This window comes from Cololabis saira, chromosome 4, assembly GCF_033807715.1.
Source record: "Cololabis saira isolate AMF1-May2022 chromosome 4, fColSai1.1, whole genome shotgun sequence".
Taxonomy (NCBI): domain Eukaryota; kingdom Metazoa; phylum Chordata; class Actinopteri; order Beloniformes; family Belonidae; genus Cololabis; species Cololabis saira.
Window position 1 is genome coordinate 17815072 of NC_084590.1, and position 25649 is coordinate 17840720.

The 25649-nt window shown below is 41.8% G+C and overlaps 1 protein-coding gene across 2 annotated transcripts in view; it reads left to right on the forward strand.

Moving 5' to 3' along the window:
- Window positions 1–20619, forward strand: part of ets1 (v-ets avian erythroblastosis virus E26 oncogene homolog 1) — a 37318-nt gene extending 16699 nt beyond the window's left edge. For both annotated transcript variants that reach the window (XM_061719045.1, XM_061719046.1), the window contains 7 exons: window positions 9514–9633; window positions 10128–10328; window positions 10623–10700; window positions 12137–12370; window positions 13699–13959; window positions 17181–17299; window positions 17509–20619. In XM_061719045.1, coding sequence (XP_061575029.1) covers window positions 9514–9633; window positions 10128–10328; window positions 10623–10700; window positions 12137–12370; window positions 13699–13959; window positions 17181–17299; window positions 17509–17724 — 1229 coding nt within the window. In that variant the 3' untranslated portion in view covers window positions 17725–20619. The remainder of the gene's footprint in view (window positions 1–9513; window positions 9634–10127; window positions 10329–10622; window positions 10701–12136; window positions 12371–13698; window positions 13960–17180; window positions 17300–17508) is intronic.
- The last annotated feature ends 5030 nt before the right edge of the window (window positions 20620–25649 follow it).

Sequence of the window (25649 nt, forward strand, 5' to 3'; positions counted from 1 at the left end):
TGGTCCTACATACTCTCACATGGGTTCACATACGGCCAAGGAGCAGTTCACAACCCCATGCAAAACTCTTCCCTAACTCTCTTCTACACTCACACACACACTGTTGTATTTATTGAATTACTGTTTTTTATAAGACAAATGTTCAAGGCTGTTTCTAATCCTAATAAGACATAACAGCAGACATGTGAAGCACTGAAAATTACTACTTACTCAGATAAGTTTCCCTCTCAAAGCCAAAATGCATATGTCGTCTTGTGGGACTTGCTGGGCAACTCTTGCTCTTGCAGTGGACACGGCTGCTCAGCTTTTCACAGCACCGTGGGAAGCACAGCTGTCATTTCCCCCCCCCTCTGAAACACCTGCATCCACATAGTCTACTGTACATCACAGTCATGCACAGACCACTGAAAGGCTTAAATAGCTTCCAGCCCACCTTACTATATTGTTTGTTTTCTTCTGGGACAGAAGTGCAGCCCGTGTCAGCTTACTCAGAGCCTGTCCTCACTCTCCAGCTGAGGTAATTCTTTTCAAAGTGCTCACACACCGCCAGGGTCAGAGGTGCAACCAAACAGAGCTTCTAATGTTCCGCCAAGCTGTTATTCGCCTGTTCTGCGTTACAGTAGGTAATTCCTGGCACAACATGCTTGTGTCCTGGTAACCCAGAGCTGGGTAGTTTTGTCAGCGAAGCATCATGTAGCCATAACAGAACTCAGTTATACAGAAATGGGTTTCGTAGATACCTGAAAACATTAGTTTACAGGGACGGGTTACAGTTCAGTCAAGCAAAGTTTCACAAAGTTGGGGATTTGATACTCAACAGACAAGGCGTGTCAATCATTTACAGCACAAGTCTCTGTTAGACTTGACTGAGTTCTTTCACTTTACTCCTCTGTTTCATCAGGCCTGAAAGACGGGGTTCAGTGACTGACAGGAATGTTTGTGAGCATGCCCTGCTGGGGGGCACGCATGGAAGCGTGGAAGCATCTTGACGTGAGGCTCAGATTTATCTGATCAAAACACTGCAGTTTGTTCTGACGCCTCAAAAGAGAGGCCTTATATGGCATCTAGCTCCACGCCTGCCTCATGCAGTGCAAGCAAGTACAGGCTACGCTACGCGAACGACTCTCAGAAGAACTTGAGACTTAGTTCTTTGTTAAGGAGGGGTAGTTTACGCCTAAAGAAAGAGTTACATAAGCTTCAGGTTTTAGCTATGGTGTACTTGTGTCAGCACTACTTCAGTAGCACAGTTTAATATCTGTGCCAATATTTGAGTATGCATGGCTAGCTGGCAGCTGTGCAAACACTGTTTGGGTGATCCAGGCTTCTCTTGATGTGGTCTGTCCATGACTGTGGTCAAACAGAGCAAACAGGTCAGTTTTTCACCTGATGTCTGCTGTGCCAAACTGAGCACGATTTGCTTTGCGAGATCAAACCTTGATTGGACGATCCAGTTCAGTTAGTGACATCATTCATATGGTGTTAGATAGTCTTTGACTTGGTCGTGTCTGGACCTACAGGGCAGCTTCTTCAATAGGCCTCACTGTGTGGGTTAGACTTGTCAACAGACTAGTCCAATGAAGTGGAGGTCTGTCAGTTTCCACAATGATCCTGTCTTCCTGTTTTTCCCGCGTTACGCAGTTATGCCTCTAGAAATCCATCTCATTCATTGCGGTTCATTCATCTCAGCTCTATTGCCCATATGAACATAAAATCACACTGTGTGGATCCTTTATCACCACTTCCCTGGTGACTACACACCTTAATCTTTGCTTATAAAGCTTAGTCATAAAGTTAAGGGTGTTAGCAACCGATATGGCAGTCTGCTAAATAATAAACATATGGTGAGGGAGGACTTGGACGGGGTTGAGGCACTAATAAAGTTTGGTCAACACGATGGCTGTAAATAGTCTTAAATAATATGATTAAATGTAGTTTTCTTTTCCTAGAAACTGTTCCTCTACAGGTTCTCATTTTACTCGCGTTCCACAAAAAGCCAACAACCAAAACAAAGGAAAACTATATTTCTTGGCTGCTAACAAGCCTCTTTTTTCTTTTTTTGTTGTAACAGACAGCTCATTTACCCACCCACTCACTCAATCCCTCCTCAAGTGTTCCTCCCCCTCCTTTCCCTTTCTCCCTCTGTTTCCCAGTCTTTCTGTTGGCCACATGGGTTTTCTCACGCCTGCTTGATGTGGTATATGGTGAGTTCCTGGTGAGTGCACTTCGTCCCATCCCCAGTCAGTTTGTAATCCCTGAGTCACGGGAGCAGACGCCTGCTGCACCGCACGCCACCGGCCGTCCAAAAGGGTATCCGTTTGACTGGCTCACTAGTTTCTGCCACCACATGCCTTTGGCTTCTCTACATTACCTTTCTGAGCGGCTTGACATGGTCCCACTACTGCCCACACATCTCAAAATTGTCCTGAGTGGTTTCTATTTTTTCTTTTCTTTTTGCCTCTCATGCTCTGTTGCTATTCTTGCATAATGTAACACATTTGAGAAATGTTTCCTGTACTGAAGTGGAAGCTGGGTTAGTGGAGAAACTTGCCTGATATGAAAACGAGTCCGCTCACCTTTTTTTTAAAGGTTTGTTTCAACATCGATGTTCATGTCCGCAACAAGGCCGTGTTACTTACTTAACTCACTTTGTTCAGGGTGTGCTCCAGATTTTCTTCCCTTTTTTCCGTCTTTTGTAGCGCACCACCTGTTTTTGGAGTTAGCATACATTGCACGCTGTTTTTGCAATCAGGTGAAGAAATGGAGCATGGCCACAGATTTTTATCTCTGTTGGACCTACAGCGTCTGGGTTTTATTGATTAACTTGCTTCCCCAAACGAATGTTTTGTGTGCCATTAGGTGAGATTATGTGCTACTCTTGATGAGTGGAGTCCCATTTTATCATTCAAATCAGTTGGATTTTAATCAAGGTACTTGGTGTTCGAGTTGCAAAAGTAAAAAAGGCCACGCTAATCCAAAAAAAATATAAATGTTGTTTTAATCCAGCGAGTTTTGTGACTAAGAGCTTTACAACAACAAATTCCATTACAATAAGTTTCCATTGTATAATTTTCTTCTGAGGAACCCTCATTAGAGACACTATGTACTGCCTGAAGATATGCATATGTTTTGTGCAATCGTTACAAAGTACTACTGAGCAATTTATGAGTCATACAGTGGAATTTTACGAGATTTGGTCATTGCTGTCATCATGACCAGTCACATTGTCTGATGAAGCGGCATGCTATCCCCTGAAGTCCAGTCATTCTTTGATGAAATGAGTCACAGCCAATGTGTGCGTGCTTACCTTTTTTTCATTTTCTTTTTTTTTGTATGTGTGTGTGTGTGTTTAAGAGAGAAATAGAGCAGAAGAGGAAGATAAACTAGAGGATTTGAGTGTAAGTTTGCATGACTGCAATGTTATCCTCATGCTTTAGAAATCACTTCGATCTCTTCCTGCCAAACACTGACTTGTTACTTTTTACTTCTCCAATCAGGGTTTACATCATTTAATCAGCAAATTCAGCCAAACCTGCAATGTTTTTACACCATCATGAAAGATATGCATATCGTAAAGAGATGCAGGATAAGACATGTGGAAAGATGTTTGATTTTTCTTTTTTCTTATACTCCTATTAGCCGTGGAGGCGACACTGAGCTTAAAATAGAAAAGGAGTTCATCATCTAAAGCTGAAACCATTTCGCCACCAAGACCACAAGTCATTTTTGGTCACATTAGAGGAAAACAAGAAAGCTGTGAGAAGCACATTAGCGATTGTAAAACAGAGGTGGAATGTGAAGCATGCAACATGAAAACACTGCGGTCTAGTGGGAATTTATTTATCAAGTATCCATCTGTGGAACACAGCTTGCCTTCAAACAAGTAATAATTTCTTGTGCATGTATGATGTATAATTAGACCCAGCGCTTGCTAGACTTGCATACATACATGTTGCCCCATGGAATCAATGTGAGGCATCAGCGCATATGTGTGTGAGGGTGTGGGGCTCTATTTTTTATTTTTTATTTTTCTGGAATAATTGACGTTTGAATCAGGAACCTAGTTGTGGAATGTATCAGTTTGGACTAAAAATGTGGCAGGCACCATGTTTTGTGGAATAAATGCAGCACAGAGAGTAAACTGTTTGTCAGATATGTCGTGTGTTTGGTTTAATGCCTAAACAGTTCCTCCAGAGCATCTCATGTGTGTTTATAACAGGGATGGAAGTGGTGGTGGTGGTGGTGGGGGGTGTCGGAGTGGGGGCAGCTTGCCTGGATACAGCTATATGTACAGTTACTACCACCTATTACCGGTATGTCCGTCCTCCGCCCTTAGAGTTGTACAATCTTTTTTTTTGGCACACTGCTGTTGCTCAATCTTAGATATTTTCAGCATACCTGAATGCCTGACTTTTTCCACATTGCTTAAGATCACAGAGCAACTATACTTTAGAGCAGTTAAATATTGGCCAAGCAATCCTGTTGAAAGGTGCCTATATTTGTTTCTCTCATTCTTCTGGTAAACCACAATTTTCGATCAAGGCTTTAACAAAAAATATATTTAGCTTGATGGTGTGGATCATTTCAAACACAATCCCATATCAAGCACTGAGACTAGGCATAAACAGGAGAGTTAATGCACTTTCACATCATAAGCTAATATGATTTCAGAGATGGAGGGAGTGGAAGGAAGAAAGACAGAGAGGCAGCTATGGGGTATTAGTCTGACTTATTGTCTGCTTCGGTAGCCAGTGTGTCTGTGGTAGTGATGGTCCTGGGAAACTCTACTTTCATGGCCAACGACAGATGTCAGCACTAGTGGTCTTGTCCCATACAGCTGCCTTACACCACCGCAGGCTCGTGTTTCAGGAGGGCAGCCAGAAGACAGTGGTTAAGCTCTTAGAATAAAACTAGTGTTTCAGCACTGCAGCCTGTGATGGTGGGATTTTCCTGGTTTGGCGTCGGATCTCTATAGACCAACATTGTCCTGCTTTCTTGGGTCTAGAACTGGTCTAACTTCGCCGCCTTGCCTACATTTCTACATTTCTATTCCTGGCTCTTTGGCATTGAGATGGAAATCTAAACAGCATGTCTGATTGAACAAGCAGTCCTCTTAAAACCAGGCTGCCACCCTACCCTCCTCCTCTCGCTCCACTGCCGCACTCAGTAGCCACTTTATCACCCTGTGGTACTGAATGGACCCCCTTCATACTGGTTGGGTTTATGACCTTACGTTCCCCGAGGAGGGGTCCAGATACAGATCTCCATCAAAGGCCCTCTCAGCTGCCACTGTCAGCTCTTGTCTGATGTGGGAAGACTGGTCTGCCTTTAACTGGCTCTTGGCTGGTTACCAACACCTCCTGTCTTTTTTTTTTTCCTTTCTACTGCACCTTGTTGTGATGCTGATGATACTGGCTTTTTTGTATGTAAAGATATCTAGTAGGAAGGCCTTATTGCTGTCTATGAAATGACCCCTACCTGAACCCACAACTTCCCACAGGAAGTTGCAGCTTTGCCACAGGAAATGGACACTTTCGTATATTTATAAAAACTATTCCTTGAGGTTGCTGAAGGGCACGGAGTGGCAAACACGAATGGCCACATGCTTTCTTGCTCATATGAATACATTACTAATTGACTAAGTATTTTAAGTATTTTATTTTGACCATCTTTTACGATGTTCTTCTCACATCTGTCACAGTCCACCCTCTTTTCCTCACACCAACACACACCCATTCGTTAACTTCGTAGGGCTATTTATAGCTCATTCGCGTGATAGAAAGCATATTGTCCCTTATTTGTTGGGTCTGGTTGCCTGCTCTGCTTGTATCATTGCGTCATTCTGAGTGGAGGCAGCAGTCCAGGCTTTATGAATGAACTGAGCCTCCGCCAGAGGCTGGGAGATGGCACTGATCCCACTGTGATGTCACTCCAGAGACGAGGAAGAAGAGAGGGAGCTTTATGAAACCTCCCATTGATTTGGATGCCTCCTTCTCCCTTTTCTTTGCGCACACCCCTGGTTTCCTTGTCCCAGGTTCATATTACAAGCCGGTGACTCACCCCCCAACTCCATTACCCCTCACCCACCAAAGATGCTCCCCTGCTATCTTCCCCACCCCTGTCCTGCCCAGCTGCGTCTGCTCCAGCTCAGTGGACTTCAGCCCCAGCCACAAGAATCTCAATTTCACACCCGCGTTCTGGCACGCAAGCAAAGACTGCTTCTGATTTAGTTTGTGTGTGTGTGTGTTTGCATTTGTATCATTTTAACAGCCTAAGGTGCCAAACATATCCTTGTCTAAGGTTTGGGTGGCACTTGGTAACAAGAGCAGGAGAGCAAAAGTTTATAGCTGGTCAATGGAGGTGAATATAATCATCACGGTCAGCATCTTTTCCATTACTCACATCACAGCAAGAGAGGAATCAATGATCGATACCTTTTACTGTGCATGCAGACTAAACATCAGTCTCATTTCATCAGTAATTCTTAGAATACATTGACTTGTTTGTTTTGCATTATTAAGAGAAATGGACTTCATTTGTAATTTTCATTGCTGCATTTTTTTTTTCCTTTCCAAGTTTCTGTCTTGTTGGTGAAATGTGAATGCCATAATCTTGCCTGTGATTTACACCCTCTCCCACATTTCATGGAGCTAAGTGGATGGGGCTTATTTTCCGGACAAACCCACACTGTCTAATGTGGAAAGTGATGACTTGTGGATGCTTTAACTCTCAGTGCATACTGACCATTCTGCATCTAATGGGACTCACAGGCATCGGAATCGTATCAGGACTTCATCATTTACTAGAGATCCAAGCTCGCCTCTTTCACTAATGGATGCACATTGTACATTAGTGCCACAGCAGATACGTTTCATATGGATAATTCATCATGGAGACTGTTCTATTATCACTTTGCCTTCACATTTAGAGGTTTCCTTCCAACATTTTTGTGCCCTTTACTTCATTTCTTTAAGGTCGCACTTCACGAAAGGAATGAACATGCATATAGCGCTATAAATGAGGCACATAATATATTTTGTTCATGTGCAATTTTACTGTCACGTAACAATCCAAATTAAGAAAGAATTAGAAGAATTGCTACAACATACTAAACAAAAAACCCACTTCTGACTTATTTAAATTGGAAAAACCAGTGATTCAAAATAAAAACAAAAGAAACAACAGAAGTTGCACTTCACGTTTTTATTTGGCCTGTAATCATGGTTCACATATTTTCTCTCTTTAGAGTTTCTAATGTTAGTTCTCATGCACAATGGTGTTGAATGTCTTTGATGGAGGATTTAGTGCTAAAGTGGGTTCTAGTCTGTGTGGGCAAGTGCACTCTGGGGCCGGGTTGATGAAAGCAATGGGGAGAGAGGGGCGTAAACGGTTCGAAAGTGCAGACAAACTCCCCTCAATCCAGCTTAAATAAACTGCCGCATTTTGCCTCTGCCTTCACATCAAAGCGCAGACTGTCTAAGCCCCAGTTCCATCTCAGTTTGCAGCACTTCTGCAACATGAACATTGTTGCACTACCGACACCACTTAAAAGAAAAATGGAGCTGAGTAGAAGGCGAGGCAGACATGTTGCTGAGGTCGTGTTTTTGTTGTGAAATTGCAGACTGATGTGAGAGACCCGTCTGACAATACGTTACCGAGTTCTTATGTGAAACCGTTAAAAAAAAAAGCACAAAAAAAATGTTTATTTTCAGCCATTCTCCTGACAAGAACGGTTAACTTTCTGTTTGTTCACCAGTGCACCAGAGAACGCTGTATTATTACAGGACTAATTGAATCACATGAAGAAGCAACAAGCCCTTGTGTGTCTTCTGTCTCGGGTCTGCAGTGAGGCCTCTTTTTTAAGGAGAGGGACAGAGGGAGAAAAAAAGAACCAAAGACAGAAAAAGTGAAACGGCGAGACCTAATTTAACAAGCAGCCAGACAGACATGGGTTACACGGGCAAAGGAGGCACAGCTGCTGTGCATTCCAGACAAGGTCGAGACGTCAGCGAGTGCTGAAAACAAGCATGAGTTGAATGTTGCCCTAGTGTGCTCCTCAGATAAAACCCCTCGCCAGTGGAGATGCCAGGACATCTGGGCAGGACCTCCAGTGGTGGGTGTGGGTGTGTGAAGACACTTTTCCCTCATAACTAATTTCATTTAGGCCAATCCTTCTGTGATTGGTTATTGTTACTGATTTTAACTGACATTCGGCGAATAGTCAGGATCATGAGACTAAAGAGAGTCTACAAAAGAGGCATGCGTGTTACGAACCCCCTCATCTCAACCTCAGCTTTCGAGTCAGAGTTTTGGTCATACAAGTACGCGTGGGCGTTGTGCAGATTGGGCGATAAAGATACACTGGTTGATTGGAGCCCTACAGTGTTTGTTATAGTCTTCTTTTCTTTTTTTCTTTTTCTTTTTTTTTTTTAGTTGAGTTGAGTTTTTTGCAGGCTATTTTAGTGCGTGTTGCCCAGGGCTCTTTTCCCCTCTCCCCTCGTTGTCTCTCCTGCTCTGTCCTCTTATCCCGCGCTCCTGCAGCTTGGTCAATCTAATTAGACGAGTGCAAGTCATCAGGCACTGTTTAAAAACCATCAAAGGGAGCTCTGTTCCCCACTGGGTGACCACTGGCAAGTAGTGGAGAACACTTACCCTAGTGTGTGACTGAAACCCTCGAGACAGCCCCCCCACAGCTCTCCAAGCCACCCGCCAGCAACCATAGTGACATCACCACCTCATCCCTTGACCCTTGACCCCCCCCCCCAATGCTTGGTCTTGTGACAGTAGGCCCACTGTGTCAGGGCAGCGTGGTAGGAGGGCTAGTAGGGGGTCACAGTGTCACTGATAGGCAGCAGGCGTTGTTCTCCCACCCAGGATGTGCGGCGCGAAGAGATACGGCGTTTGAAGTGTTTGTAAATAAACCTGCATGTCTGTTTAGAGCAGAGTGTCAGATGAAGAGGATTTGCCAAAGGATTGTATCCTTTTTGAAAACAAGTTTATCAAAATCTCATGTCATATTAACATAAAACAGCTGAAAATACTGGAATTATTTGCTTTTCCACATAAACATAAGCACGTGTGTTCAATAAAAAAAAACAGCATACATGCAGTGATCTTAAACAAATCCGACCTAAAGCTATGACAGGTCTTATTTAAATAGATTAAATATGATGGGGGGGGGTGCTTGTCTAGACCGAATATAATTGTTGCATCGTGTCGTTGATCACGATGGATCTAACTCTGTTGATTTTGTGTCTGTGTGTGCACGATTGCACCTGTGTGTGTTTACGAGCCTCTCTTTCTCACCTTCGCTTGCTGTCGGCTCGGTTTTCCATTCAGTGCGGTTCACCGGCATGAAATGCGGTGACAGATAGCGTTGCCAGGCTTGGGTTTTCCATTGCACTTATAGCCGTATGCTTTGTTAGTGTATCAGGTATTCAGATCTCAAAGTGAGCACATTCTCATAACCTTTAAAATGAATTGTTGTAAATGATCCCTGTGATTTGTGTTTTGCAGATCCGGAGTGTGGGGATGTCCCCCTGCTGACTCCAGGAAGTAAAGAGATGATGTCCCAGGCTCTGAAGGCCACCTTCAGCGGCTTCACAAAGGAGCAGCAGCGACTGGGTATTCCCAAAGGTAAAACCGCCTGCTGCTTGTCTTCTTATTGGTCTTTGTTAATGTTTCCGTTGAGCAAATCACATTTCATCCGTTAAGCGTGAGCCTGCATGGCCACCTCGATGGGCCAGGCACTCAGTGAAGGCATCTCTTGGAGAGATGATCCCAGTTGTTCTTAAAACTAGCCTTAAATCGCCGCAGGTAGATTTCGGTTCAGCCAGACTTCACTTTCAAGAATGCTTGAAAACAATGAGTTTGCTCTGGAAATGAAAGCAACTGCAAATCGGCTTGAAACTGTTTGAAAACAGCTCTCCTGTCATCTTCCTATAACTGGCAGCTATAGTTTTTAGCTTTGCATTTCCACCGCTGTTAATATAACAATTTTACTTCTGAGTGACATCATGCGCTAAGTTCTGTAGTTCAGCCTAGAAAACAGTCCCAGACTGAAATGAATGTCAGCATAGACGTGTATGTACACTTGAGCTTTTACATGAAGCAATCTGTTATGTCCTCAGATCCCAGACAGTGGACAGAAAATCATGTGGCAGAGTGGCTAACGTGGACAGTTAACGAGTTCAGTCTGAAGAATGTGGACTTTGACAAATTTGGCATGAACGGAGCCAGCCTGTGTGCCATGGGGAAAGACCGTTTCTTGGACCTAGCACCTGACTTTGTGGGTGACATCCTTTGGGAACATTTAGAAATGCTTCAGAAAGGTAAGGCAACATGGCTGCATTTGTATTAAAATGCTTATTTATTTATTTATTTATTTTAAATCTCTGCTATACAGTGTAAATAAAATCCAGGCTTATTTCGCTGGTAATTCCAACTGAGGATCCTGTTGGCACTTACTTAAGTAACAGGAGCCAAACAGGAAGATACGATTAGGCTCAGGTCATTAATTTTTGATAGCGCTGGATGCAGTTACATGATGCAAAGAAAAAAAAAAGAAAAGAAAAATCAATAATGAGGTCACTGACGCTCTTTCCCTCTATCCATTTTTCATGAAGAGGATACAAAGCATTACCCCATCAATGGACTGACCTCCAGCTTCCAGGAATCCCGCTATACCTCAGACTATTTTGTCAGTAAGTACTCATCACATTCCCCGTCCGTCAGCCTAATAGCCAAAGATGCAATCTTAAGAATAGAAATGCTAGGGTGGTTCCGAACAGTGAATGAATAAAGATTAAGGGTTTGAAGCATGTGTTCCATGATTATTGATCTCTTATCCATTTTGCTCCTGCAGATGAACACAAAAAAAATCACTGTAAATTTTGCCTCATTAAAAAAAGAAACCTTGCTTCAAATCCAAGCATTTGCACAGCATTTCAGTACAAAGGGAGATAATGACTCTGCTCCTTTCTCTTCTCTACTGCTTTGTAATTGGGGCGGCAGTAGCTCAGGTGGTAGAGCGGGTCGTCCAATGATCGGAAGGTCGGCGGTTCGAATCCCGCTCCGTCCCAGTTGCTGTCGTAGTTAGGGGTGGGTATTGGGAAGGACCTCACCATACGATACGCATCACGATACTTGAGCCACGATACGATACACATTGCGATATCCCGATTATGCGATATCCCGATTATTATATTCTACATAGTTCACCGAAAAATGTAAAAATGCATTACACATCTTAAAATCCAAGTTGTATATATGTACATCAGATGATAGTGATGGATCTTAAAATCCGAGTTGCACGTTCATCAGATTATAGTGACAATTCATGGGACAAACTGAGTCAAAACAATGTTTTATTATAACTATACAAGCTAAAGTTACAACATATTTGTATATGTTTTTCATATTATTTACATCATATGAAATTAACATCAAATTTAGTATGAGGTTGCTTTAATTATGTGGCAAATGATAATAAACACAAGAAAGATGGTACTAAAACCAAGGACAGGCACAGTGATCAGTCAGTATAGATATAAATCCATAAATAAATAAACCTCTGTCCATTATTTTTCATTTTTTAAGGACAGGCAATTGTGTTATATAAAAAATAAATTATAAAAAGAAATAAAACGTGAAATAAAACCTGAGCTCAGTGCAGGGCCCTCCCAGGGTTGGTAGAGTGGCAATGCCCAGGACTGTCACTTAGGTAGGAGCACTGGGTGATAGAATGGGAAAAAGATCGGGGATATAAAAAAAAAAGAAAAAAAAAAAATCGATATTCAAATTTTGATATCGATATTGAATCGGCTGGAAAAGTATCGCGATATATTGCCATATCGATATTTTTGCCCACCCCTAGTCGTAGTGTCCTTGGGCAAGACACCTTACCCACCTTTCCCCCGTGTGAATGTGTTTGAATGTGTATGAATGTTTGGTGGTGGTCGGAGGGGCCGTTTGGCACAATATGGCAGCCACGCTCCCGTCAGTTAACGTAGCTACCACCACCAGTGAGGATGTGTATGAATGAATAATGATCTCTGTAAAGCGCTCTGGGTGCCTTGAAGGGCGCTATATAAAACCAAGCCATTATTATAATTGCACTTATTCACCTTTGTGTCTCCAGACTATGGTGAGCACGCTCAGTGCGTCCCTCCTTCTGAATACTCGGAGCCTGGCTTCATCACAGAGTCCTACCAGACGCTTCATCCCATCAGCTCAGAGGAACTGCTGACGCTCAACGAGTACCCTGCTTTTATCCTGCGGGACACGGCCCTAAACTCCATGCAGGGCGAATACTTTTCCGTCAAGCAGGAGGTGGTGTCCCCCGACAACATGTGTGTGGGGCGCCTCAGCAGAGGTAAGGGGTGGGGAGGGGTCTGTGCTGCATATGAAGACTAAAGATGACATGTGATGAGTTATTAGGACCATAACTTTAGTCTGGAGAATCTTTCCAAGTGGAAAATTCTCTTTGAATTGGCTGCCTAATGAACAAGTCCACATGTGCACCCCTGGGTCGGTGTGAACGCACGTAAATTATGGAAAGGTCTGTGTGGGTGTTTGTGTTCGTGTGATTGTGCTGAAGCTACCAGAATCTTGTCATGCCACATCAGCGTGTATGTATTAGAAGAGAAGAAAAGCAGGCCTACCGGTTGGTTTGTGGTTCATGCAAACCCGCCCCACATAATCTAGACTAGGTTGGGGAAAAAAAGAAAACCTTATTGTTTTTGTCAGGCTTATACACCAACCAAAGCCACACTGTGTTCTGTTCTTACCGCCGAGCCCTTATGTAAAGCAGTTCAAGCGGTGTAACCTAAAAGAGTTTTGTCCCCCCCCCCCTTCTTGTTTTTGTTGGCCTCCTTTCCTCGACTCAGCCTCGACATTCTGGGTAAGAAGATAGAGGTGTCATCTTCAGTTAGCATGCATGGGGTTTTCTCATGAAACGGTTTGCTTTTTTTTTGAATGCGCGTGCTTGTTTTCTCTCCCGGTGATAGTTTACAGAGGAATTAGCAGCATGGTTTACATTTATAGCCATAGAGCCAGGGTTTTCTTCTCACAAATCCCCAGCTGTTTAAATGAATATCATGTGCCATGCACATCATTCGAGGCTCCTTCCAGTGCACTAAGCACTTGCCTGCAAGATTTAAAGTGCAATCACCATGCAACACGCATGCAAAGCTTTTGAGCATCGTGTTGTGCTTTCCCAACGTGGGAAAGTACTTTGGAGCGCAACTTATGTCGACATGTGGCTTCAATTTTACCAGCTGAAGATTTCGGCATCAGTGGGAGCAGAGCATTATCTGTCATTTGTTAATGACTTACCGTTCAAAGACGCCGCTTATCTTTCTTAAGGCCAAAAATAGCAAGACAATTTGTGTGATTGTCTTCCATTACGAATCAATCCAAATGGTGGTTATAAAAGCAAAATGAGCTGCGAATTGGGTGGAAGGGGCAGAGCGCAGAAAAACAAAGCTTGAAAAAGTAAAAAGAAAACCAAATTGTATGTGTTATGTCAGTGAAATACAACTTGCTCCTGGCTCGGGAGTGCTTGATAACTCTTCCATCTTTAAACTGTAATTAAAATACTGCCTTTTTTCTTTAGTTGGGCTGTATTACAGAACTTAATATCACCTATCTCCTTAATAATAGCTCAATTTCACACTTTCTTTCTTTCTTTTCCTCTCCAAGGTAAGCTTGGTGGTCAGGACTCCTTCGAAAGCATTGACAGCTTGGAGAGCTGTGACCGACTGACCCAGTCCTGGAGCAGCCAGTCCTCATTCAGCAGCCTGCAGAGGGTACCGTCATATGACAGCTTTGACTCAGAAGACTACCCCGCCGCCCTGCACAGCCACAAGCCCAAGGGCACCTTCAAAGACTATGTGAGGGAGCGCTCCGACCTCAGCAAGGACAAACCCGTCATCCCGGCAGCAGCACTGGCAGGATACACAGGTACTGTCAGAGATCTGGAGGCCAGACCTTATACAGAACAGTTGTGTTCCTTGAATATATCTTCAGCATAATAAACATTCTTAAGGCAGATATTTTTTTAAGAACGCTTAAAATCGGCAGAATTAAAGTAAAGAACCAGTTTCAGATATTTAAGTTATACAAGTGTCATCTCTTCGGTGCGTATCTATAACAGACTTGTTGATGCTCTGCAAAATCCCCAGATGTGGGAGTGCTGTAATGCACCACTTTTAGACAAAAAAAAAAAGAAGATAAAAACACCTTTTACTAAGTTAGGCACATCACAGGAAACAAAATAGATTACTCTCATGCCTCCTTTTTCTTCTTTTCTCTCTATCTTTCTCACTCTCTCGCTTTGCCTAAACTTCTTATCTACCTCTGTTATCTGCAGCCCGCATCTCACCCTATTTTCTATTTTTTTGCACCACGTTGCCATAGCAACACGGGCAAAACAAGGAAATCGTGCCCCTGCGCATAGCGCCAGAGCAAACTCTTCTCTGCATCTCACGAGACATCTTGACACTCGAACATTTTCAAAAAGCGGGTTTATGCATGCTCTCAAAGTTCACACAGATGTGGAGATATTTGCAACTTGCGAAGCAAATGCACTATTTTAGCATCTGTCATGGTTTCTGGTTTACAAGCTGCTGCTGGTGTGACTTTTTAAGTGTGTAGATTAACGTGGGTGTAAACATTGTGTAAACTTGTAACTAAAAGTATTATCTTTTGAAGAATGTCCCAAACAAACAGTTCAATGTAGGTTATTGTTCTTTAACTGGATGACTTGAAGAATTATACGCCGTAGACTGTGGAAGTCTCTGGGACTTTTTCAGTTTTGTTTAAATTACAGTCACGAGGCTGCATGATTGAAAGCATTAAAAGAAGGGGAAATCCAGGCATATTTTTCAGTGTCCCAAACAATGCATGGGTCAGATCTCATTTGACTGACCAAAAAGTCGGAATGCACGGCTTAATTGGACGTCTTGGTGGATGGCAGTTCAAAAGCCACTTAAGAACAATGAGCCATTCATTTGAGACCATCTCGGAAAGATGTTGTAATGATTTATAATTAAATAATGAAATGTGGTACAGTCTAAAGCCTCACTTGGACCATTAGAGGTCGTGATGTTGCCATGACCCCGTTTAATCAAACCGGGAATAAACGTATGCAGAAGCTATTTAAATCATACTATCTGGTAAAGTTCATGCTGTATCGTCCCAACTTTTCCAGTGAGAGAAAACTCCAGCATCCCACTCTGTTATTTGGTACTTTAAAGAGCTGTGTAACTAGAGTGTTGTCCTTCAAAGATGGAACTGTTTGTTTTTGTGTGTGTACATGTGTGTGGGTGGATAGTGAAGGAATACATGAAAAAAAGGGGAGCGAAAGTGCCAAAGTACAGAAAATGACTTCGGATAAATTCCGAAACAATGTTTACGACAGCTTCACAGGTACCGTAGCTCTGCTCGGCTTCCTGCAGTCACGAGGTGGCAGGTAACACTTGTAGCGAAGACAGAGAGCCAGATAAGGCTGAAGAGAGATAAGAAAAGCAGCAGTTGTCATTTTTGTGGTTTCCGTTGATTATTTACCATTTCTGGCTTCTACACCTCAATTGTTCTAACACCAGGCATCTCCAGGACACTTGACATGCAAGTTCATGTTTGGGTTTCTGTCTCCTCTGATGGTAAAAAATGCCCTCACATGTACTTTGTTTGCGAACAAGCCTCAGTCGCATCCCACCTTTCTCGCCACAGCTGCTAAAGCTTGCGAATTAGACACTTAACACTGAATGTGAACCCACACCCTTTCAATGAGTCCCATTGTGCATGAAGTTGTATCTGACATATTTTTGGAACCCTTTTTTTTTGTACAAGGGTCTGTATTCTGGCGTGAGAGCGCGTGGGGGTGGGGGGGGGGGGGTTACTGGTATCAGTCTAATGCTGGCTGACTGTTCTCGTGGCAGACTTTTGGAATGTGAGCTGACGTTTTCTGTCTGAAAGAGACGCAGTGTTGGCGAGGCCCTCACTTTCCAGCGACTGCTGTCGTGCACCTTCTCCAGTCCTAGCAGGAGCTGCTAAAAGGCTCTCAGAAATGCCATTTCAAGTCTTCAACCCACATGTCTATTTCCAAGGAAGCTTTTGTTTGCACCGTGTAAGGGTGCATTCGGTTTCTTCTGAGGCACTCGAGAGGGAGGTGGCTTTTGCTCGGCTCCTGTTCTGCTGAGGCGCTGTGCTGCATAGGCAGGTGTGATCTCAGAACGCGAGCCTCAGAAGTGGGTGGGTTCGTGTTAGTGCAGAAAAAACCACACGATCAAAGCGTGGCGCACTGAATCTAGCTCAGAAAAAAAACCAGCTCTTTTTGATTGCCTTTCTTCTGCTTTCCCTCCTTTTTCCATGAACTTTTCTAGACACTTGTATTAGCCTTGAAATCAGATCTTTTTGGGGTTATTATCTTAGCCTTGGTTCTTTGAAACATACAACCCATTGTAACATAATGGTGGTCTTGTGAACGGTCCTCCTTCTGAAGCGTGCAGTCCCATAGATGTGCTGGAGAAGCCTAAAGGGAGCGTCTTATTTTAAAATGGTGATTTCATCAGTGTGGAACTCTCACACAGACACCGACGCTAGATTCACATACTGCACAGGGCAACCGGCAGACAAGGGGATACATGATGAATGAGACTGTTGTATTTAGGGGGCCATTTAGTTCCACTGCTGTTCCTCAGACCGGCCCAGATTAGAAGGTTTACTTTCTCCCTCTTCAGACCAAAGTGAATCATCGGCATGAATATTTAACCATTTTATGCACTGGAGGAGGATGCTGTGTTGAGAGATGGAGCTCTGTCTGACCTCAAATTCTTTCTTAATATCTCATGTACTGTAGTGCATTAAGTAATTATTTATGGTTCTAAAATGCCAGAGTTTGTTATTTAGCAATGCATATAGCATTTTTTAATCCTTAGGGCTGCAGTTAGGAATAACACCCTGTTGATGTAGTGCATTTTTATCTTTGAATGTGGAAGTTTCATAGCTTGAACCGACATTAAGACTTCAGAATTCAGGAGCGCTCCACAAAACTGGATCCCTTCTCCCGCATAACTCAGTAAATCCTCCAACTGACCAGCATCAGCACTAACAACAATGCGCTCACTCAGTGAAAGAGGCTCAAATGAACACCTTCTCTCCATGTCCCATCTGCTTCGCAGGCAGCGGCCCCATCCAGCTGTGGCAGTTCCTCCTGGAGTTGCTGACCGACAAGTCTTGCCAGTCCTTCATCAGCTGGACAGGCGACGGCTGGGAGTTCAAACTCTCTGACCCAGATGAGGTGAGAGGTCGCGACCCTGTTGGTCACTGGCACACGAGATGGGAGGTCTAAAGTAGTTAGCCAGATGAACGAGATGTCTTCTTTCTGCACACTGTTCTGTCTGTCTCCATTTCATATTCTTCGAACACTGTTTCAGCTGATTAAGCATTCGTTTCACTATTATTTACTGATGTCTTACCTTGGTTCTGTCATTCCCTTTGCTGTCGCAGGTTGCTCGGAGGTGGGGCAAAAGAAAAAACAAGCCCAAGATGAATTATGAGAAACTGAGCCGTGGCCTGCGATACTACTATGACAAGAACATCATCCACAAGACGTCTGGGAAGCGCTACGTCTACCGCTTTGTCTGTGACTTGAAAAGCTTGCTGGGCTACACTCCCGAGGAGCTGCACGCAATGCTGGACGTAAAGCCCGACACGGACGAGTGAACGCGTAGATGGACACGAGAAGTGGGGACAAAAGTCAAGGAGCCACGTGGACTGAGGCTCACAAAGTGGTCTTCACTGTTTGATTGAGTTGGGAAACCATTGTTCTGGGGGACTAAAATGTTCGTACGGCCTCACTGAGGTCTTTGTCAACTTTGAGCTCCTGTTTCTCAGACCATATTTAGAAAGAAGGCAGAAGTCAAAAGTCGGTAATCATACCCCACTGAGTTTGAGATGCGTGCACGGATGTGTGTTTGAAATAGTGTGTGAGATATGTATGTGTATATGTATATATATATATATATATATATATATATATACATATATATATATATACAGGTATTTAGTAGCGCAAGGCAGTTGAAGCGCTATCGGGTAGACTTCAGGTTCTGTTCTGTTAAAGTAGCGGACGGGGGCGGGGCCAAGCGATTCACCAAGGTTCAAAGTGCGAGAGACACGAGAGAAATGAAAAGCTCAATAACACGATGCAATTCATTGTTGGGTGTAAAAGAGAGAGCAGGCATGAAGTTCCTGCTGAGATAAAGGTTGCCAAAATGTAAAAAAAAACTAAAATGAACCGAGAAATGCATTGTATTATATATCCGTACATTCTGACTGTTTCTCTCTGACGTGGAGAGAGGTTTCAGCTTGGACCAAAAAACAGTGTCTTTTTGAATTTGATATTTAAAGACTGTATACTTGTGCCAGTATTATACTATCAGGACACACAGTGTAAACCTACCAGGCAGGTTAGTGGATAGATTAAGTGGAATCAAACATGAAATGCCAGGTTCGACCGTCCTTTTGTGTTCTCAAAGAGTCTGTCACTGAAAAATGCTGATTTGTGATCAGATGACACTACAGGCATCAGACCTGTGCTCTCTGAACCGTGTGAGGACTCGGTGGGGATTACTCATTTCTAAAATGTCTGAAAGACAACTGAAAGTAGCCGTTGCTTTTGAAACTGACGCTCTCACCTATATGTATACTTTTGCCATCTTGTTAGACGCATATTGTGGCTGAAACTTATGCGTTTTTTGCATATGCCACCAGTATTAGCAAACTGTAGACAATCTATGTGGGGAAATTCAGGAGTCTTTAGTAAAAAAAAAAAAGAAAAAGGAAAAAAAAAAAGCTGTTTAACGTTCAGATTAGATGAACAATTTTGTCAGGTCACTGTCCATGTTAGCATTGTGTTTTTATGGTCCCGTCTGTTTAGCCTGGAGAATCACACGTCGTTTAGCTGAGGGAAATCCTCCGAATGTCAGTTTAATCTCGCCCGTTACGCAGTACATTTGGGTCTCAAGGAAGCAGCTGCAGTATTGTGTGATTGTACAATGGAAGAAAAAGGGACAGGCAGTAGAAAAATGGTGAGTATGGCGAACGTGAAACTTTTGATGTAGGTGAAGGTGACAGAAAGAAGGCTGTGGATAACGCAGATGACGATCAGCAATAGTCAGACGAGGGAAGTCAGTGGATTTGAGATGAAGAAAGCCGATGACAGACCATTCCATTTTAAGTTTTTGTTTTACTCATCTATGACAAAACAATATTCAGAACGAATGACCGACAGAGTACATGCGTAACAGTTCACTGGTTACATTTGAGCGAATTGGCAAGCAGTTTCCTCCCAACAGTGGGAACAGTGGCTGTACACTGGGAAATGCCAAAGTTGAATATTATCTTAGAATACAATGTTATTGTTTACAGTGGCTGAATGTTACCCATATGGATGAAAATAGCTTTTGAAATGTCTATTTGTACAGATTGTATTTCATAATGCTCTATTGAGACCCAGATTACACAAATAAGCAAGAGACAAAGCAGAAATAATAACCAAAACCCATGTGAGGTCTTTGGCCACGGTGCTTCGGGTATCCACAACTTTAGAAGACAGGGACCAGAAATCTCCTGTGTATTTGGAAAGTGTTTTTTTTTTTTTTTTTTGTCTTTTAATATTTTGGAAAGCACACAGTTGAGGAAAAAAAGAGGCTTATTTAGGTTTCCCACTGAGTGCAGAGTAGAGATACTGTATGTGTTCATAATCTCTAACAAGCTTGTTCAATATTATTGAGCACTGACTTTCAAACCCGTGATGCTTATCCAATACACAGATCTAAAACAAAGCAGCTGATAATAAGCTGCACTGTATGTTCATTCCTTCCTACACGTTGCTTTGAAACACTGTTCTTTTTTTCCAAATATTATTATTATTATTATAATTATTATTCTGTATTTTGTTAAGGTCAGATTTTTAGCTTTACAGATTTTTTTTTAACACCTTTTGTGATGATAAATGTTCCCCCAACATGAAGTGATAATGCTCACAGGGCTTCATAAGAAAAGATAACATTCTATTACCTAAAACATTTTTTGGAATTTATTTTTGTCAGGAAAATCTGTCATTGAACGTGGGATACTACAGTCTACTGCAGGACTTTGGAGTTTATACATACCAATATTTTGAGGCATATGCATATCTCAGAGTGGATTCAGAAGGAAAAGCCTTATCGTGTTTCAATGTTGTTCTTTTGTGTATATTTTATATTGTCTGTATTTTTGTTATGAGATCATTTTTTATTGTATTTAGTTCACAAACATTTGAATATTTTTCAATAATTTATATTTTATAAAAGACAAGAGATGCAGACAGCTGGTGCTTTCATGGGAATTTAAAGGTAGCGCAGGACAAAATAATGTAGCGATTTCTTTTTGTTTTTTGTTTTTTTTGTTTTCATATAGAAAATAGACCTGTCTGCAAGGAAGAAAAAAAAGGCTGATGCTGGCCCATCAATGTTTTCTGCTGGAAAGGTTTTGTAAACTGTAGCTTCTATTTCTAAAATGTACTTAATGTACTTCAAAATGTTATGAAAATATATGTGAAGAAAGATTTTATCACTCCGTGTGGTGTTTCATTTCATTTATTCCTTCATATTCATCCAGTATCATATTTAGGCTACAAGATGTGTACTATCAACAAATTTAGTTTAGGTATACTGCCATGATTTCATCTCGGCAATGAAAATAATCCAAGCTTTGCTCGAAGTGAATAATGCTGGTTTCTTTGTTGCACAGCCGCATGCTGTTTTTATCTATGTTCTGCAGGAAATCTTGTGGTCTAAGATGTGTTGTTGACTCATCAAATGCAGTGCTCCCTACGTCTGTTCTGTTTGATGTGCCTCATTAGCAGAATAGTTAGTGAGACATAAAATGATGACAAACTTAATCTTTAACTGTGCCTCAGATTTTTAGAATAACAAGACCGAATCAATGATTAACAATACCTACGTCTACGACAGGAGCAGATCTTATGATGGACTAAGTTACAGGAGACAGCTGTACCATATATGGTGACAACCACCAGTTGTTCCATCCCACCGTCATGTTGCCCACAAACATGTAAATATAATATGTACAGGATTCAGCAGTGAAAATGGGCCGACCTGAAACGTGCAGGTGTTCACCCTCACTTACATGTTTCAGGTCAAAAGATGATTTTGGTCATTTGCTGTTAAGTCAGTTAAAATAAAACCTGGATATTTTTTTTAATGTCACGTTTAACGCAATGATATTTTTCTAAAATATCACAAGTTTAGAGACTCTTGGCCGTGCTAAATATGTGTGACCAAGTGTTGTAAATCCTCTAGTTCGAGAAAGCTATTTTGCAATAGAGGCACGCTTCATGTTATCAATTTTTATTTCTCATTTTTGCTGTGGTTTAAAAGGTAGTTTTTCACAGTTTTCTTTTTTTTCCCCTGGTTCCGCAGTTCATATATCGAAGTGTCCTTGGGCAAGAAGCTGAACCGCACATTGCCTCCAATGTGTTTATCAGTGTGTGATTGTGTGAAAGAATAAAGCTATGCTTAGACTCAGCAGAAAAAGAAATGTGCGGATCTCTGTAGACCAAGAGAGTGATTAATGAATGTGTCTGTGGATGGGTGAAGGTGACTTCCAGTGTAAAAAATACTTTGAGTTGTCAATAAAACTAGAAAAAAGTGCTTTATTAATCATTTTCACAGAAAACATGTCTCTTAGTAAATCAGGCAGAATTTTTCATTTGTTATATTCACAACTAACATGCAGTTGATTAATATTCCAACATTGGGCAGATTTGGGATGGAAAGACCCCAACCCATGTATCACTAGTATGCAGATATTGCTAGGCACTCTGAAAAAGCTAAACCTGTCGAAGGGGACTACATTACTGTGGATCATGGATGATGCACATGTTTTATACTGATGGCTTGGCCACAAATTCTTATGTAGTCATAGGAGGGGTGGACAGACGTGGGACACTCAGAGTGTAAAACCCCAGGGAGGCCGGGTCTGCATTTTCCTGTTTAAACTAAGATGATCCTATTTGGCCTCCAACTCCCCCTCCCATTCAATGACGTTGGTTCCTCTGGTATGATGTTAAGGAGGATGGTCAGATAAAGCCACATGAATGTCATGAGCTCAAGGTTTCCCAGCAGGACATTACACTGCAAAAAGGTGGCCCACATTATTATTCATGTCGTGCCTATTCGTTGTATGCACCGTGGGTTCACTTTGATATACTCGCTGTTCCTAGTGTATCTCAGTTTTAAAAAGTACGTCTCCTGCGCACTGATGAGGACGTAAAAACAGAACCAAGACACTTGGGCCTAGTCATGCACTTGTAACCCCTCATATAAATTCCACTGTCAATACAAAGACATGCAGGGACGTGGCCTGCTGCCTCAAAACTGCACAGCTGTTTGGACCTGTTGCAACATTTCAGGAATAAAGTACAGATAGACAGAAAATAAAAGTCTGGATAAATAAAAGAAAAACCATTTGCAATGAAATGCCTTAATAATAAAAAATAATAATAATTTGCAAGTGGGCTTTTTTGTAGTATTATAATTGACAAACCTATTATTTTACAGTAGAATGCAATATATATATATATACATATATATATATTTATATATATATATATATATATATATATATATATATATATATATATATATATATATATATATATATATATATATATATATAAATAAAAATAGAACTAAAATATAACTTCTTCACATGCAGCCCAGAAAGCAATAACATAGTGGTCTTCTCAGCAAATGATGCATGTTTGATCCATGTGTGGTGTTCTAGGCAGAGGGCAGTGGGGTTACCCAGGTGCTTCTTCTCCTGTTCCACCTTCCTCACTCTGACTGGGCCGATGATCCAGACCAGACATGATCGTTAGGCAGCTTTTACAATACTTCTCCAGACGGTGCGTGTTCCAACACACATAGAGCAAAATCCAAATCATTATGGTACCACTCATACTATTCCACATCCAAACACAGACACAACGTTAGTTTGTAGAGATGCCCCTTCCCCCACCACCACCCTTGTACCTCATTCAAAGAAATCCTCTACTTTGTTTTAAAGTTTAAAAAGCTGAAAAGCTACAGAGAGGAAGGAAAGTCTGTGTAAGTGAAAACGGCCAAATCTGGCAAAAGATGTCAGATCATGTCTGCTGCACCACCTCCTGTCATCAGCAATTTACAGCTCTTGTGGTAAAGGATTGCAGCTCATTTGTCAGATTTCAAACTTAAATATTTATCCAAAGGGCTTTACAAAGCTGTGTCTGTCTCCTGGGAAAAGTCTTAACATGACTGCGAGAGACCGGAGAGATTAAAAGATGAATGAATGTGGCTATGAAGCCTACAAATATGGCCATGTTAGGGACAAAAAAAAGGTTTGTTTAGATCAAATATATATGAAAAAAAGTCATTGTGACATGCCTCTGAACTCCATGAATCCATCTTTTGCGTAAAAAGAAGTGTACTCATGCAAACAGATTTGCTTGGTGAGATAATACAACCAACTGCTTGGACTGTATGTGTCTATGAGGCCGTCTAGACTGGTACGTGTTCAGCAAAACCCTTTATCGCAGCGCAGGGTGGCTTACAGTCTGGACTTTATTAGTTCTTTTCCCTTTCCCCCTTAATAAAGGGTTAAGTACATCTGCTAAATACAGTGTACTTAAGCAGATAATAGACAACAACTATTTCTTGTGTTTTTCTTCAACACTCTTATCAAACATTCACAGTGCTCCTGGAACAACTAAATAACCCGTTAAGACTGATTTTTCAACAACGTCTTGAGTCTTTGGTACAGTCGTACACATAGTGATATAATGACATGAGCTTGGAGGCTTGGTTTAGGTTGACGTTCATAAAAAGCATCTGGGTTGTGTATGTTTGAATCGCCATGGCAGCAGTGTTGAGGCGTTACGACAGCTGTTTTACGGCAGGACATGTTTGGATAGCTTGAGCATTGGATGTCTCTGGTACACATCTGGCGTCACGACTAGCCGGAACTAGCGCTGTGTTAGGTTGTAGAGTCTGCTGTGGCATCTCATTTGTTCACACATAATCTGCTGATGCAAACTGTGCCTCGAAAAATAACAACTCTCAAAGTGTTTAGGCATCTATCAATGCAATTTTAAAAATGTTATCTATAAATGGAGGTAGTTTAGCACGGTGGTTACTCTCCTGGGAAGTGGGCTGGCCACATATAGCTAAAATGGCTCAAAAGGAGTACAGTAAATCCCCAATCCTCAGTGAGGTGATGCTCTACAACAATAAATAAGTAAATCAAAATCCCTGCATGTTTGAAGTTTGCCAAAGAGCATTTTAGCAATCTACGACTCTATTGGGAAAATGTGTAGAGACTGACTAAAAGAAGTCGAATTGTTCAGGAAGAAGAGCATTACGTAAGGTTCAAAAAGGGCTCAGCTCACCAATATCAAAACATCGATCCAACAAAAAAGCATGGAGAACAGAACCTTATTATTTGGGCTTGCTTGAAGGACAATGAAAATGGAACGGAAATGAGAGAAATAAAGTTTTCACACTTGCTTTAATGTATTTTTTTGGTTTTCTCATTAAACAGTTGATGTGGATTATACCAGATGGAAACACCTACTGAAAATTAGCTCTGATCTGGCAAGAGAATAAACTTGACCAACATTTATTGCGAAGAAAACAATCAAAATGTTCACAGGTGGAAATCATTCCAAGACCATTTGTTTCTTGTACTGGCTGAGGTGTAGTCTGCATCTGTTTATCATGAGCATGCTAAATGTAGCCTTCATCTTCTCCTAAAACTGAAAGTACGCAGTCTAGTTTTGGTTTCAGACTAATAAATGAAAAAAAAACCGATGGACATTTTCTACGAAACAGTATCTCAAAGATTGCTTCAGACTGCTTTGACAGTTAGACAGAAACACAGCTGACGTCATGGGTCCAGTTTCACTGAGTAGCATGACGATCGAATGAAACATTAGATACAACATCAGCGAAGGACTAATAAATCCTCAATTGTAAATATGTAGCAACTTGCAGCACAACATTTTGTTGTGTTTAGAAATCCCTCCTTGAAGTTTTTGAACCGTCACACTTCTCTGGATCAGTGAACAGAAAAAGAAGAAACTGCTCCAGACAAACTCTCCATGTAAGAGATTTGTAATCACTTTTTTAGAGCTGGTATTTCTATAACAGTTAAAAGTAATTTATTCCGACTCTCCAAAATAAATAAAATGCAGCACCAATTGACATTTCTGGTATAATAATCTGATATTGAAATCACAGAGTAAACCAGTATGTGTCATTACTGGAAAAGCTCTCCCAGCATTCAACTTGTAACAGACTAGCAGATTTAGGCCCTAATAGACCTTCTGCGATGGATAAAACATAACTATATGTAGTCTCTCTTCCCAAAATTAACAGCCCCTTCATCAGAAGAGAATCCCTATGACGCACAAGGGACCAAGCCACTGGTTCCATTACGCAGAGAAGTTGTGAAATATGACCAATGTGTCCCCCTGGGTCCTCATGGCTCAACTTGAGACACAGTTGCTGGGGCCAGTATAGGCTCCATGGTGTCAAGGGATTAAC